General features: G+C 46.2%; 1 protein-coding gene across 2 annotated transcripts in view; it reads left to right on the forward strand.

The window, feature by feature from the left end:
• The window catches only part of Phaf1 (phagosome assembly factor 1), a 28,933-nt gene extending 15,269 nt beyond the window's left edge, over positions 1–13,664 (forward strand). For both annotated transcript variants that reach the window (XM_051168621.1, XM_051168620.1), the window contains exons 5-16: positions 1,230–1,309; positions 1,567–1,661; positions 2,197–2,294; positions 2,388–2,500; positions 8,419–8,552; positions 8,824–8,907; positions 10,340–10,422; positions 11,066–11,109; positions 11,610–11,653; positions 11,786–11,844; positions 12,753–12,825; positions 13,395–13,664. In XM_051168621.1, the coding sequence (XP_051024578.1) occupies positions 1,230–1,309; positions 1,567–1,661; positions 2,197–2,294; positions 2,388–2,500; positions 8,419–8,552; positions 8,824–8,907; positions 10,340–10,422; positions 11,066–11,109; positions 11,610–11,653; positions 11,786–11,844; positions 12,753–12,825; positions 13,395–13,481 (994 nt within the window). In that variant the 3' untranslated portion in view covers positions 13,482–13,664. The remainder of the gene's footprint in view (positions 1–1,229; positions 1,310–1,566; positions 1,662–2,196; positions 2,295–2,387; positions 2,501–8,418; positions 8,553–8,823; positions 8,908–10,339; positions 10,423–11,065; positions 11,110–11,609; positions 11,654–11,785; positions 11,845–12,752; positions 12,826–13,394) is intronic.
• The last annotated feature ends 1,178 nt before the right edge of the window (positions 13,665–14,842 follow it).

Consider the following 14,842-nt stretch of genomic DNA (forward strand, 5'->3'; position numbering starts at 1 on the left):
ACTGGGTGCTTAACACATTGGATGCACATATAAAATCTAACTCAGCTCTCCCAATAAAGTACAACTTCGGCTTAGGAATGCTATGACAGTCTCCTGAGTCATAATGACCCTTTCCCGCATAGCCCTTTGAAACCTCTTTCAGGTTTTTCTGAATAACAGAAATGGAACAAGCTAGGTAGTTCTGACTCAAAACCAAAGCTAAAGAGACCATCACTGAGAGCAGAAGGTGCATTTCAGACAAGAACAACATGGCCTGTACAAGCCTTAGATACTTGAGCCAGTTGGCAGAGTGCTATGCTCACATTTAGAACAAACGTCCAGGGGCTAGGAATACATTCAGCCCAGTGGCGATGAACTTGCCCAGCATACATGGGGCCTTGAGTTCCTTCCCCAGGACTGCAACAACAAAAAAGACTGCCTTCTAGCAAGCCCTTTAGGACCAGTTCCTGGGGCAGTTCTGTCAGCATTTGCTGGTACAGGAATGGAAAACAAATATTTAGTGACACTAGATCCATTTGTCCTTTTAGTGTTATTTGCTAGAACATTCTTGGGTTAAGGTCTGATTTGTTTATCTTCTCTGTCCTTTTTATTTAGAGCCAGTAATATATTGGGAGGCCCCAGAGAGCCAACTCTATATATGGGCTTCCAAGAATTGACCTATTTTGTGCCTAATTAATTCCTCCTATTTAATTTTAAAATTATTTGTTTGTCCGGGCATGGTGGTGCACATCTTTAATCCCAGCAGTCAGGAGGCAGAGGCAGGCGGATCGCTGTGAGTTCGAGGCCAGCCTGGTCTACAGTGTGAGTCTAGGACAGCTAAGGCTAACACAGAGAAACCCTGTCTTGAAAAACCAAACAAAAACAAAAACAAATTTATTATTTGTTTGTTTACTCACTTTGAGACAAGGTCTTACTATGTGACTTTGCTAGCCTGGAACTCTGTGTGTAGACCAGGCTGGCCTTGAACTCACTGAGTTCTGCCTCCCAAGTGCTAATTAAAGGTGTAGACCACAGTGCCTAGCCATTTTATTTTTATATAACGTGTTTTAAGAATAGCTCTTACGCTGAATACAGTGGCACATACTGGTGATTCCTGAGAAGGCCAAGACAGGAGTGTTTTTAAGGCCAGCCAAGGTGTTTAGCAAGATTCTCTCATCCCAGCCACCATTTCTCATGATCTAAGCCCATCTTGTTAAACTTGGTATTTAAAACATACTTGTATTTTTCAGTGGAGTGCATTTTAACTCTCAGGCCATCGCTCCTACCATTGAGCAAATTGACCAGTCTTTTGGCGCAACCCATCCTGGAGGTAAGCCAAGCTCACCTGATTCCTCTGGTCAGTAGAGGTAGCCCATAGCAATAAGCTTGTGGGTGGTGCCATCTCTCCACCTCTTGGGTGCTTGGGTGGGTGTGCAGGACCCCATAGCCTTGTTTTCTTCCTAGTGGGTCAGCTCTGACACTAGACATAAGGAATTCCCCAGCTGGAGTCATTGCTTCCTGCCAAGCTGGTTTACATCGGAAAGCAGATACCAATCAACTGTGTTGTTGTTTCTTCCTCCTCCACAGTGTACAACTCTGCCGAGCAGCTCTTCCACCTCAACTTCAGAGGATTGTCTTTCTCTTTTCAGTTAGACTCATGGACCGAGGCTCCCAAGTATGAGGTCGGCACTTCCTGTGTTTTATTTTATTTTGTCCAGTGTTTATGGTGGATAAGGAACTGAGCAGAACACCTGTCTTTAGTTACCTTGTCTTTGAGTTCTTTAAGGACCAGGAGAGATAGAATGGGTAGAATTGACATGAAGAACAAGCCTGGGGCCGGGCATTCCTAGAAGAGGGTATTTTGCACTGCCGAAGAGTTCGTTCTCTGGATCATCAGTTATTTGTTGCTTCAAAGAGGAACAAGGCAGAAGTGATGGCGCACACTTGGGTAATCCCAGTATTTAGGAGGCTGAGGCAGAAGGGTCTTCGGTTCAAGACCAGCTTGGATTAGTAAAATCTGTCTTAAAGGGAGGGAAAAGGCAATAAAACTCAAAGATGAAAGGTGCGTTTGCTTATCTAAAGTAGGTTAGCTGACTCCATCAAGTTTGTGTGCTTTGACCAGACCAGTTCTTACAGATCATGAGTGCCAGGGAGCACTAGACCCTTAATCATGTGGTCTACATAATGTTCTTAGTATACTTTCTGTCTTGTTCGCAGCCCAATTTTGCCCATGGTCTAGCTTCTCTTCAGATTCCCCATGGAGCAACTGTAAAGCGAATGTACATCTACAGCGGGAACAGCCTTCAGGATACCAAGTGAGTGTGAGGAGGAGCACGAGCTTCCTGCTAGGCCCACGGCCTCTGGCACAGAGGGAGATCCATGCCTTGTTTATTCTGCGCCTCCTCCAGGGCTCCTGTGATGCCCCTAAGCTGTTTCCTGGGGAATGTATATGCTGAAAGTATAGATGTTCTTCGAGATGGAACTGGACCCTCAGGATTGCGACTTCGCTTGCTCGCTGCAGGTAAGTCCCTGTCTGTGAGCTTGCTGTAGGCTCCCTGTTTGTCATCCTCATGTGTCCCCATCCACCTCCGAAGTGTCGGGTGACGGCTTTTCTGATTTGTTTTTTGTTGCTGTTGTTTAGTTGGTTTTGGTTTTGGCTTTTTGGGACAGTTTCTCTGTGTAGCCTGGGCTTTTGGGGGCTTTTTTTTTTTTTTTAACTTGTTTTCCAATTTTGATTTTTTGAGACAGGGTTTCTCTGTGTAGCCCTGGCTGCCCTAGAATTTGCTATGTAGACCATGCTGGCCTCTACTGGGATTAAAGGATGCATCACCACTTCCCAGCCACATCTGAACCTGTTATGGTGATGGTTTTAGGAAGCTCTGCTTTGGGGAGGTAGAGATCTCACAGTTGGGATTAGTGTCCATACAAGGAAACCCCTGAGAGCTAGCGAACCTTTCTAACACAGGAATATAACAATAAACACATCTACAATCAGGAACAAAGCTGGAAGCAGTGGTGCACACCTGTAATCCTAGCACTCGGGGAAGCAGAGGCAGGCTGATCTCCATGAGTTCGAGGCCAGCCTGGTCTACAAAGCAAGTCCAGGACAGCCAGGGCTGTTACACAGAGTAACCCTGTGGGGGTGGGGGAAGGAAAAAAAAAAAGAATTTCAGATTCAACATACAAGTTTTAGGATGATATAAACAGTTAATCCATTACTAGATAGTTAATAGAGAACAATAGGGATGTGGTTAATTATTTCATTAGATAACAATCTAGTGCAGCTTTAATTTAATCAGGGGACAAAACATAGTTTTACTTTTGTGTGTGATGCAAACATTTGACTGCTGATGTGTGCACCCAAAGGTGTGCCTGCAGAGGCTAGAACAGAACATGGCATATCTTCTCTCCACCTTATTGCTTCAAGGCAGAATCTCTGGCTGAACCAGAAGCCGATGGCAATTCAAGACAGGGATTCTCTGTGTAGCCCTGGTTGTCCTTGAAAGAACTCGCTCTGCAGAACAAGCTGGCCTTGAACTCAGAGGTCTACCTGCTTCTGCCTCCGGAGTGCTGGGATAAAAGGCCACCACCACTACCTGGTGGCCTTATTTTAAAATAGGTGCTGGGAGTTCAGATTTAACTAGGAGTCTCTCTAGCCTCACAACTTTGTCTTCAGTAAGTATGTTCTGGGAGTATTGTTTTGCTTTCAGAGACAGGGTCTCATAATGTAGTCCAGACTGGCCAGGAACTTGAAGCCATCCTTCTGTTTCAGCCTCCTGAGTAATTTGGATTAGGGACGAATGCCACCACTTGTCTGTCTTAACAGTAGCACTACCAGGCTTGCACATAAGTCCACTACAAAGACATGACCTTTGTGGTGATTTCCAGAGTGTTCCTGGATAGAGACCATGCCTTCTTGGAGTTCATAGTCCAACCTGCATATATCCTAACCCACTAGGATCTTGTATCAGTCCCTGGGTGTGGTGGCTCAAGTGTGTAATTCCAGCACTTAAAAGATTGGGGCAAAAGGATCTAACCTGGGGCTACACTTTAAGCCCCTCCCTTTCAAAAAGGAAGAGGAGGAAAGAATAATTTTAGTACTTACTGAGTTAACTCTGAACCATTAGCAGTTAGTCTTGTGTTGTTGATGATGAATGGTGTGGGTGCAGGTAACAGCATGTTTTTTCTGTGCCCTCCTTGATCTGAATAGTGATGTGGAGACCTGTTACATTTATTAAAGGCTTCAGGCCCTTTAGCTGGGTAAGTACTCAGCTATTCCAACCTGATAGTGCTGGCCTGGCCTACTTCCAGCCATGTGGCCTATTACATGCCATCTTAGTCTGGCACCTCCTTCTTTATCCAATCTATGTGTTCAGATGGGGATGCCTCCTTTCTCTGGTCCCCTCTCTCCCCGCCGAGAAACCCTCTCCGGGATCAGAAGTCCCACCTTAACTCTCCAACCCAGCTGTTGGCCATTCAGCTCTTTATTTAACCAATCCGAAAGTGATAGGAACAATGTTTACAAAACACTAAGACAGAAGATGCTTCATAATAATGACAGTACCAAAGTTGTACCCTGTAACCAGATCTCTGCCTGAACTGAAATCAGCCTTTGAAGATAATCTTCACACAGCACACAAAAAGATTATCCCTACAGGGGTAGGGGTGGAGGACATATGTCCACAACTTAGAAGGGCAACTTTTCAATTTTTTTTTTTTTTTTCTCTGTGTAGCCTTGGCTGTCCTGGACTCACTTTGTAGACCAGACTGGCCTCAAACTCACAGCGATCAATCTGCCTGCCTCTGCCTTCCAAGTGCTGGGATTAAAGGTGTGCACCATCACTATCCTGCTTACAAAAGCAGCTATTTGGAGTTGATTGTCTCCTTTCATTTTTATGTGAGTTTGTCAGATTTGTAGAGTGCTGGCTCTAAAATGTGTTTTAATATAATTACATCAGAACAGCTTCTTAAAGAAATATTGCACTTGAGCCGTCATTTGAGAAAATTGACATAGAATAGACAAGAGAGAGAAGGGCTGTCTCTCTTCTCAGGAGGGTCACCCCTGAAACAACAGAGTCTCAATCTAGAACAGTGGTGATTGTAGTGACAAGAGAAACACCCACCGAGTGTGAAGATTTCAGCCAGTACTGGCTGCCTGTCTCCCAAGACTTCTCACTGCTTAAACTGCTAGTGGGGGGAAAACACTTTCTGTTCCTCTCTAGAGAAGTGTCCAATCCAGTTTCCGTTGGCAAACACAAGGGTTTTCTCCAACCCATCCTGCACATCTGTTTCTTAGGTAGTGTGGCTCTGGTGATATGTTAAACAAGAAGTCAGTTCAATTGTGAGCACCACAGTAATTTATAAAAAGTTACTTAAGAGCCAGGCATGGCAGTGTGCACCTGTATCTCAGCACTCAACAGAGGCAGGCGGATCTCTGAGTTTGAGGCCAGTGTGGTCTAAAGCGAGTTCAGCACAGCCAAGGCTACACAGAGGTTTAAAAAAAAAGATAGTTATGGAAATCACAATCTAAGCTGATTTACCCAGATGGTCTTCTGTGGCCTGTTAGCTCATTAAAGATAACCTCGAAATACAAAATGTGTCCATGTCAAATTAGGAAATGAAAACACAGACTTCTCTTGATTAATTTGACCAAAAATGAGCCCAGATTTGAATTCTCCACTTCTCTCCTTGTGTGTTGTGCTGTATATTTTGTAGTTACCAGCCAGTCTCTAGCTTGTCGATCATATGTCTCTGAATTTGTGCCTCTTCCTATATCTGTCTGTCCCTCCCAAAAGGCTTTGTTCTGTTTATGAGAATTTATTTATATAGTATATGAGTGCCCTATCTGCATGTACACCTGCAGGCCAGAAGAGGGCACCAGATCTCATTACAGATGGTTGTAAGCCATCATGTGGTTGTTAGGAATTGAACTCAGAACCTCTGGAAGAGCAGACAGTGCTCTTAACCTCTGGGCCATCTCTCCAGCCCCACTCTGCATTGACCAGTACTAAAAGCATCAAATGGGATAGGGATGAGGGATATTTTAGCAGAGTTCTTTAGGGGTGAGATAACTCTGACCCAACATGACTTAGAATAGCAAACATAACTGCAAATAAATGTTTTGGGTTTTTTTTTTGTTTGTTTGGTTTGGTTTGTTGTGGTTTTGTTGTTGTTGTTGTTGTTTTTGTTTTTTTTTGGGGGGGGGTTGGTTTTTTTGGTTTTGGTTTTTGGTTTTTGAAGACAAGGTTTCCCTGTTTATCCTTGGCTGTCCTGGACTTGCTTTGTAAACCAAACTGTCCTTGAACTCACAGCAACCCACCAGCTTCTCTCTGCCTCCTGAGTGCTGGGATTAAAAGGCATGCGCCACCTCCACCTGGCCAGATGCTTGTTTTTTATAAGGTTGTTTCTAGCCAGGGTTAGGCTGCTTTCAACAAGTGATCACTACAACAGCCACAAACACACATATACTACTAGGTATCAGGGGCATGGAAGAATATGTAATTTAAGATGAAAGCTATGCATTAGCTAGGATGTAAAGGCTGATTGCATGGGAAATCCAAGGCATGGTAAGGTTGACACATTTTTTTTTTCTTAAAGACCAGTTAAATTAAACAGACTGAGAGCATAGTAGGATTGAGTACATAGTCTTAAGTGATCTCAAGGGGTATTATTAACTTTGCTGTGAGGTCTGGAAAAAATTGAGTCATTTGAGGGTCAAGAGATATTTTCATATCTGGGCAGTGGTGGCACTTTAATCCCAGCACTCCAGAGGCAGAGGCAAGCTGATCTCTGTGACTTAAAGGCCAGTCTGGTTTACAGAGTGAGTTCCAGGACACCCAGGGCTACCCAGAGAAAGCCTGTCATAGAAATAAATATGTAAGATAATTGGAGACTCTGGGTGTGTTCTGTAGGTCACCCCCCTAGGCTTGCCTAAACTGCAGTATTTATGGACAAATTATGCATTCCTAGGACCTGGTTAATTTGAACATCCATTGTTTGCCATTCAGAGTATGTGTGCTGCACTTGGGAGGCTTGGGCAAGGGAATCATGAGTTTTGAGGGCAACCTGTCCTGCATTGTGAGGCCCTATCTGAAAAAGAATAGATATATACTGAGAATAGAATTGAGTTAGTTGGAGAATTCAGTGCCTAGTTATTTCAGACTGGGTTCTCTGAAGTTGTTCAAAGAAAGCAAGTTGGCTGTTATGCGTGAAAAGGCTTAGACAGATGTAACGCCCTATGGAGAGTAAAGGGATGTCTTGTTTATACGTGAAAAGGCTTAGACAGATGTAACGCCCTATGTAAAGTAATTTCTTGTTCACATGACACCAGAAATTGAGGCCTTCCTCTGACTTTTTGCTACTTTTAAAATTTTGGTAAGACACATTAATCATCTGTGCCCCGACCACCCACGGGATGTAGGGGATTTTTACTGCCCGCCACTGATACTACAAGCGTGTCTCCATTTGTGTGGGTGTGTCATTAAAATATAAACTCTCGTCACATCTGAAGGCGCTTGTCGTTGTTTTATTTATCTTCCTGATCTGCGGCTTGAAGTGACTGTATTCACCCCTAGGTTGGAAGGCACCGCTGGACGTTCTGTAGGGTTAGGGAATGAACTGTGTGTGTGTCATTGTGGCTTCTCTGATGCAGTGCTCTTGTAGGTACAGTCTCGGGGTGGTGCTATTAAAAAGTACCTCCTGCCGTGCGTGGTAGTGCACACCGAATCCCGGCACTCAGGCGATAGAAGGATCACAAGTGTGAGGCTCATTTTACTAAAGCTTATGAACTCTAACATTAGACCTTTCTGGGAGAGAGTTTCAGCACGTGGTAGGTAATAAAGAAATGCTTGGGTAACTTGAGCGTGTTATCACACTGCCTGTATAATCTCCACTGTGATAAGGCAGGACGATCAGAATTTTAAGGTTATCCTTCCAAGTTTGAGGTTGTTTTGGGTTATGTGAGATCTTGTCTCAAATAGAGGGGGAAAAAAAAAGAATGCTGGCCCATGTGACCCCTGCCTTTAATTTCAACACTTGGGATAGATGGGTGGATCCTTGAATTCAAGGCCAGCCTGGTTTACAGAGTAAGTTCTGGGACAGCCAGGGCTACACAGAGAAACTCTCATTAGTGCTGGGATTAAAGGCGTGCACCACCACATCCTGCAAGAAATATATGTTAAAGATAAAGAAGAAAGTAAGTACTTAAGGATTTGGTGAATACATTAGTTCTCCAGGATCCCTGGCACTGTTTTCAAGTAGATAGTGATTAAAAGCCGCTTTTAATTAAGCCCTATTGATATTTATAGTTGAATGCAGTCTTGCCCTTTGGCTAGACCTGATTAGTCAGGAGGAGGTAGCTGTTGGCTTCTTCGGAGCCCCCGTGACTTTGAGTTACAGTGTCTCTAGTCCTGACCAGAACCATCTTCCCCTTGTCTGTAGGTTGTGGACCCGGAGTATTAGCAGATGCCAAAATGCGAGTCTTTGAGCGCGCAGTGTATTTTGGTGATTCTTGCCAAGATGTTCTTAGCATGCTTGGCTCTCCACACAAGGTCTTCTATAAATCTGAAGACAAGGTAGGGGAAAGATGTCTACATGTGACTAGGCAGTCTCTCTCTTTATTCACCAGTGCTTTTAATGTGCATAAATCTGTTTCCCCATAGAATCTGTTCTATGGCTCTGTCTCTTGTCTATCTACTCTGCCCTCTTGGAGATCTGTCCATATCAACAGATCTGCTTCCCTACTCATCATCAGCTTAACGTTACATATGGAGCGTGCTGTGCACACATACTTTAGCTAGAAACTGTCTCAAAGGGATTTTGATGTGTTGTTCTTTCCCCCTACAGATGAAAATCCACTCCCCTTCCCCTCATAAACAAGTTCCATCCAAGTGCAACGACTACTTTTTTAACTATTTCACTCTTGGAGTGGTAAGTATTATGACTTAAGGGCTTCACTTCTATTGGCACAGGCAGAGCACCCTTGGATGCATGTGTGACACATGCAGCCATGACCTTCTGAGGAACTTCGGCTCCTTGTGCTCGTGCCAGGTTCTGGTATCACAATGTGGATATTCTTGTGACCAAGAACACTGAGGAACATTGGGGTGGGTGCACTTCCTGGTTCACTGTGCCTTCTTTTCTGGGGACAGCATGTTTCACATGTGGGAACTGTGGAGATCACGCATTACTGTTTGGGGAATTATCCTGTAATACATAAATGTGCCTGAAGTGGCCAGGAAAGATGGCTCAGAGGCTGCTCTTCCAGGGGTCCTAAGTTCAATTCCTAGAAACCTCATGGTGGCTCACAACCATCTGCAATGAGATCTGGTGCCCTCTTCTGGCATGCCAGCAGAACACTGTATACATAATAAATAAATAAATACATCTTTTTTTTTTTTTTTAATGTGCCAGAAGGAACCATTTCAGGGCAAAGTTGACCTGTGCTGTGGGTCATCATTGTTTTGTTTCTAACTTTTGTTTGAAACAGGGTCTTACTATGTAGCCAAGGCTGGCCTCAGACTCACAGTCATCTATCTGCAGTTACAGGCATGTGTTACTGTGCCAAATTGGACCCTGAGTCTTCAAAATTAGCTTTGAGCTTTCCATGGTCTGAACTACAAAGGCAGAAAAGCGGGAGAAAAAGAGGCTGGGGACACCTACATGGAAAAGGCCGTACATGAGTCAGGAAACCCTGGGGAGTTTTGGGGACAGACTTCTGAGGGGAGGGTAGTAGCAGCAGGGAGCAGGGCTGTTGTGGTTGGACCTCTGAGTTCAAGGACCAATGATGATAGTGAGGAAGATGGCCAGAGCAGATAGCTTTGGGTGGATTTTGTTGGCTGTTGGTAAGGGAGTAGAGTAAGAAATAACCCTGAGGTCCTGACCCAAACACCTACCAAGAGCTGGGAAAGTTGGTATTTACAGGCGTAAGTGCTCAATGGGTGGCATCAAATTCAGGCTGAGTCCTGTTAAGAGGTTAGGTTGAATAGCAGTTCCGTTAGTTGTCAGTTTCTATAGAAGCTGGAGGTCTCCTTGGTTATAGTGTCTACATAGCCAGGTGTCGGAGCCTTTCCAGAGTGAAGCATCCTAAATCTTCTTTTGAACTGAAATCTGCATTTAATAAAAATTCTAGGAGCCAGTGGGGAAAAAGATTTCCGTTGGCTGTTTATGTTGCCTAGCAGAGGAACTGTAGTGCCTGTGCCTGCCAGGCCCCCTCCCCAAAGATGCCTAGTTAAGTCTGCTGTGAATATATGGCAGGTAGTTGCTAGTGTTCATGATTGAAGACTCCAAGTTGGAATTCTCTTGGAAAGGCCCCTGACCTGCCTTGGAACCATAACATCTTGGTTTTCTTCTCTCCGGTCAGGACATCCTCTTTGATGCAAATACACACAAAGTGAAGAAGTTTGTCCTGCACACCAACTACCCTGGGCACTACAACTTTAATATGTGAGTACGCCATAGGTGTGCAAGAGGAGCTGAACTTGGGGCTGGGTGTTAAATGTACCTCTACCGGATTTCTTCCCCTCCGGTGTGCTGGCGCTTCAACCCAGGGCCTTGAGTGGGCCATGTAAGTTCGTCACCTCTACCTGACCCTTGTGTTTTGTGGGAAATAAATACATGCTAAGTGCCTACCATGTTCCTGCCCCAGTCAGTATTCAGTGCTTTATGTTTATGTGTACTCAGTTTACAAATAGGGAGATGCAGCCGGAAACTCTTCTTTTTGAGGCAGGGTCTTCATAACTCTAGCTGGCCTGGTGCCCACTCTGCAGTGCAGGCTGACCTCAGGCTCAAAGCAGTCCTCATGGCTCTGCTTCCCGGTGCTGAGATTACAAGGATGAGCCACCATGCCCAACTACAAACCTTTACAGCTTACTTAGTTAGTAGTCATTTTAGACCTGAGAGCCATGTTCTTTTCTGTTTGGCTTCAGTGCCTGAGTTGGGCCTCCCCCAGTGAATGTTGTCCAAGACCCCAAACCAGGGCTTTGGGCAGGTACGTAGGGTTCTGACTTTTCTGGGATGTGGAATAGAGATGTTAGAGCCACTCAGCCTCCCAAGAAACAGCTTTTACTTTTATCTGTCTTCTTTCTAGTTATCACCGCTGTGAGTTCAAGATCCCACTAGCCGTAAAGAAAGGTGAGTGCGAAGTGCTGTCAGGTTAAAGGGGAATGTGCAGTGACTCCTGTGTTAAGGGGGCAAGGCCAGCAGAGAGTAGTGGTTGGGCCAGTAAAGTCTCTACTCACTGTCTTCTCCCCAGAGCCTCAGCTCCTGGAGTCACAAAAAGAGAGAACCCCAAGGGCCGGGCAGTAAGAGTGTTCTTCTGTATTTTTAGAGGACCATTCCAGAGGCACTCGATGGAAGGTCCTTTATTCTGAAGGCCATGAGGCCTTCTCTTGGGACTGGGACTCTCGGCTAGTGGACAGAGGAGTTTCCTGTTCTGCAGATTATCACCCAGTGCTCCTTACACATCCGTTGTGCTCACGGCCGACTAGTGCAGCTTACACCACATTCTTCCAAACAACCCGCCTTTGCTCCCTGCGGGCTCCAGGCACAGCACAAAGTGTGGCTAGGTCTGGATTCTGCCTATAGATAACCAAGGCCAGCCCCACCCAGCCTGCACCATCTTCTCTTTCCAGAAAACGAAGGTGGCCAGACTGAAGTGTGCACGACCTACAGCAAGGTAAACTCTTACTTCGCTGTCTAGGAGTCTGAGATTGAGGTGGGCATGAGGTCTGGGGCCTAGACATAGGTCTAGATGTCATCTGGGGAATCTATGAGTCACAGGTGTGTATCTCCCCGATCCCTTCTGCAGTGGGACAGCATCCAGGAGCTTCTGGGCCATCCTGTGGAGAAGCCTGTTGTCTTGCACAGGTAAATACGGATGCTGTATCTGCTCAGGAAAGCCTAGCAGTGGCCATCCTACACATTGCATACATTTCCGGACTGGAGATGCAGGTCAGAGTGGTGTATTAGCCCAGCATGTACATGCTAACCCTGCATGTCAGGGTTAAACATGCTTACTAAGAAGGTGCCGAGGTGTATCTCCCCTGCCCTGTCTCTCGGGGTACCCTGACCCCGTATTCAGAACTTGCAGTTGTTTTGACTCACTGTCTTCAGCTTTCCTTTCCCATCAAATCTGTGCTAACTGCGGTGCCCTCTCATTTGAAGGGGACTTCCTGACTTCACCATTCCATTCAGTTCTGTAGTAACTGTCCTAGGACGATCTCTGGTGCTGTGGAGAGAAAAGGGTTTGTTTGGCTTGCAATCTGATTAAAATCCATCATTGAGGGTGGTCGAGGCAGGAACCTTGGAGGAAAACCACTTAGGGCTTGCTTTCTCTGGCTTATTCAGTTCTCTGTTTTGGGGAGTGAGTGGGTGCAGTGGTTGGATAAAGAGGATCTCTACCCTGGCTGGCCTTGAACTCTGACATCCACCTGCTCCTGCCTCCTGGGTGCATTAAAGGGTTACACCACCATTCCACATATAGCTTGCTTTCTTATACAGCTTAGCACCCGTTGCCTGGGGGAGGCACCACACATAGTGGGCTATGTCCACGTCAGTCATTAAGAATGCCCACAGACATGCCCTCATGCCCATCTGATGAGGCAATGCCTAAACCAGTGTGTCCTCTTCCCGAGTGGCTCCAGTCAGCCAGCACATTAACTTTCTTTGAGGGCCTGTGTTGGAGACATAGTGTCATGAGAGACCACACCCCAGAAGGGACTGGACCCTCTGCTGCTTGGCCCTTGTTTCTCTAATTTTGGATTCTCTGTCCTCAGGTCCTCATCCCCAAACAACACCAACCCATTTGGCTCCACGTTCTGCTTTGGTCTTCAGCGGATGATCTTTGAGGTAAGTCTTGGAGACCAAATAAGCTGCTAAGGGCTTTGTGGTTGTAGCAAGATCAAACAAGTGATTGAGGAAAAGTGTAGGTGGGTTAACAGCCATGCTGGAGAGATGCCTCTTCCTCATCTCCGCTGTCTGAATGTTCAGACACGATAAGAGAGCCTGTGAAGTAGCTCAGTAGGTAAAGGCGATCACTGCCAGGCCTGAGGACATGAGTTCAATCCCTGGTACCCACACAGTGAGAGAGCCGTGTCTTGAAAGTTGTTCTGACTTCTGCATCTAACAGGATGAGCCTGTCATTGAGGGGGAACCTCAAAGGCAAGAATGGCCAAATTTGAGTGCCATGTGCATGAGTGGCCATGGAGACCCCACTGGTTTGAGAGAAGACTGGGGAGCCCATATTTTCAATCTAGACACCATACTTCAGCAGGCCTTTATAGTGGGTTTATAAAGGCATGTATCCTGTGAGGAACGGCAGAACCCAGGCCTGTGTGGAGGCTGCCATGGGCACACCCTCTCACCCACCCAATGCTGGGGACCTCATCAGCCTCTGTCCTTCCCTCTTCTCACACCAGGTCATGCAGAACAACCATATTGCCTCAGTGACCCTGTATGGCCCCCCTAGGCCTGGTGCCCACCTGAGAACAGCAGAGCTGCCCTAAGGACATCACTACCCATCCCCGCCCCCGTCCATGGGACTGTGCATCACATCCAGCTCAGTGGGTCTCTGTGGCGCGCTGTGTGTTTTCTTGGGCACCTTGGCAGTGTTGAAGGGCTCTGGGACTCCAAAGGATTCAGAAGTAGGATTCGGCCTGAGTCCTCCACCTTGGGACAGAGGACCCAGATATGCTGTCACCAGCAGAGAACCGTCTGCAAAGAGAAGCACAAACGTTGAGCCTTGATACTCGACTAACATGTAACGAAGGACACGTCAACCTCTGCCTGCCCGCACAGGGAAGATGGGGCTCTTTCTCTAGCTAAGGAAATGCAACTAGGGTGAGAACAGGGTCCTGCTTTTGGCCTGACGTTGCCATGTGGCAGAGCAGAAGCATGTCCATAGTACTTGGTTGCAATATTTGCACTACATCCACTTTAGTTACTGGATGAGCTGGCTGTGGCTGATGTGGCCCACGTGCCCTTGTGTTTCTTGTGTGAGTGCTCCCTGCCATGCCCAGGCGGCACACCCAGGTGGTGAAGTAGTTTTCTACCGGGTATCTGCCCAGGCCTGGTTCCCACTGCTCATCTGGGAGCCAGTCTTCAAGGTCACCTGTGTCTCTTGGTCCAGTCTGGCTGACAGGGCTGCATGTCTCCATCTTGTTTGCCTCTTTTATTTAATGCCAAAGTGTTAGCCAAAGACACCTCCCTCCTTTTGTTACATCACAGCATTCTGTCATGCACTGTGGGCCAGCTCCCTGCCCGAGTTCTGGGCACTGGCCTGGCCTGGCTTGGCCACTTAGCTTAAAGGCCTAGGGGCTCAAGGAACACTGGGCTGCTTGGTTTCTTACATGGGTCTTGCTAATGGAGAGTAGCATATATGTGCTTTAAAATAGTAATCCTTTTGAAAAGAATTGAGAAGAGAAATGTATAATTTTATCCCATTTTTAATATTTTGGTCTAGCAACTTGTGATACATAGATGACAATTTTGTGAGTTTTTCAAATGTGTGTACAGATTTTTGTAAATAATGACTTTTGTAATTAACTCATGTACAGCCTCATCTTGTATAGCTCATGATGAATGTGCAGGGGATCTGCCCCAGCTGTCTGTATGGCTCCTGGCCTACAGCCAGGCCTGCGTGGCACTCCCATGGCTGATTGACAGGTGTCTTCCCATTTGGACCTTGGTCTGGCCAGAGACCCTGCAAATGTCACTGTCAGGGTAGCCAGGACTGTTCCTATCCTCTTGAACAGAGGAAACTTCCTCTTCCCCTTTCCAATAAAGCACCTATGCCCTCAGTGACAGCTTGCCATGTGCTGCTGCTGGGCTGTTTGTACTAAGATGTGAAGTGTTGGCTTCCTTGAAG

Source organism: Acomys russatus, chromosome 26 (genome assembly GCF_903995435.1).
Source record: "Acomys russatus chromosome 26, mAcoRus1.1, whole genome shotgun sequence".
Taxonomy (NCBI): domain Eukaryota; kingdom Metazoa; phylum Chordata; class Mammalia; order Rodentia; family Muridae; genus Acomys; species Acomys russatus.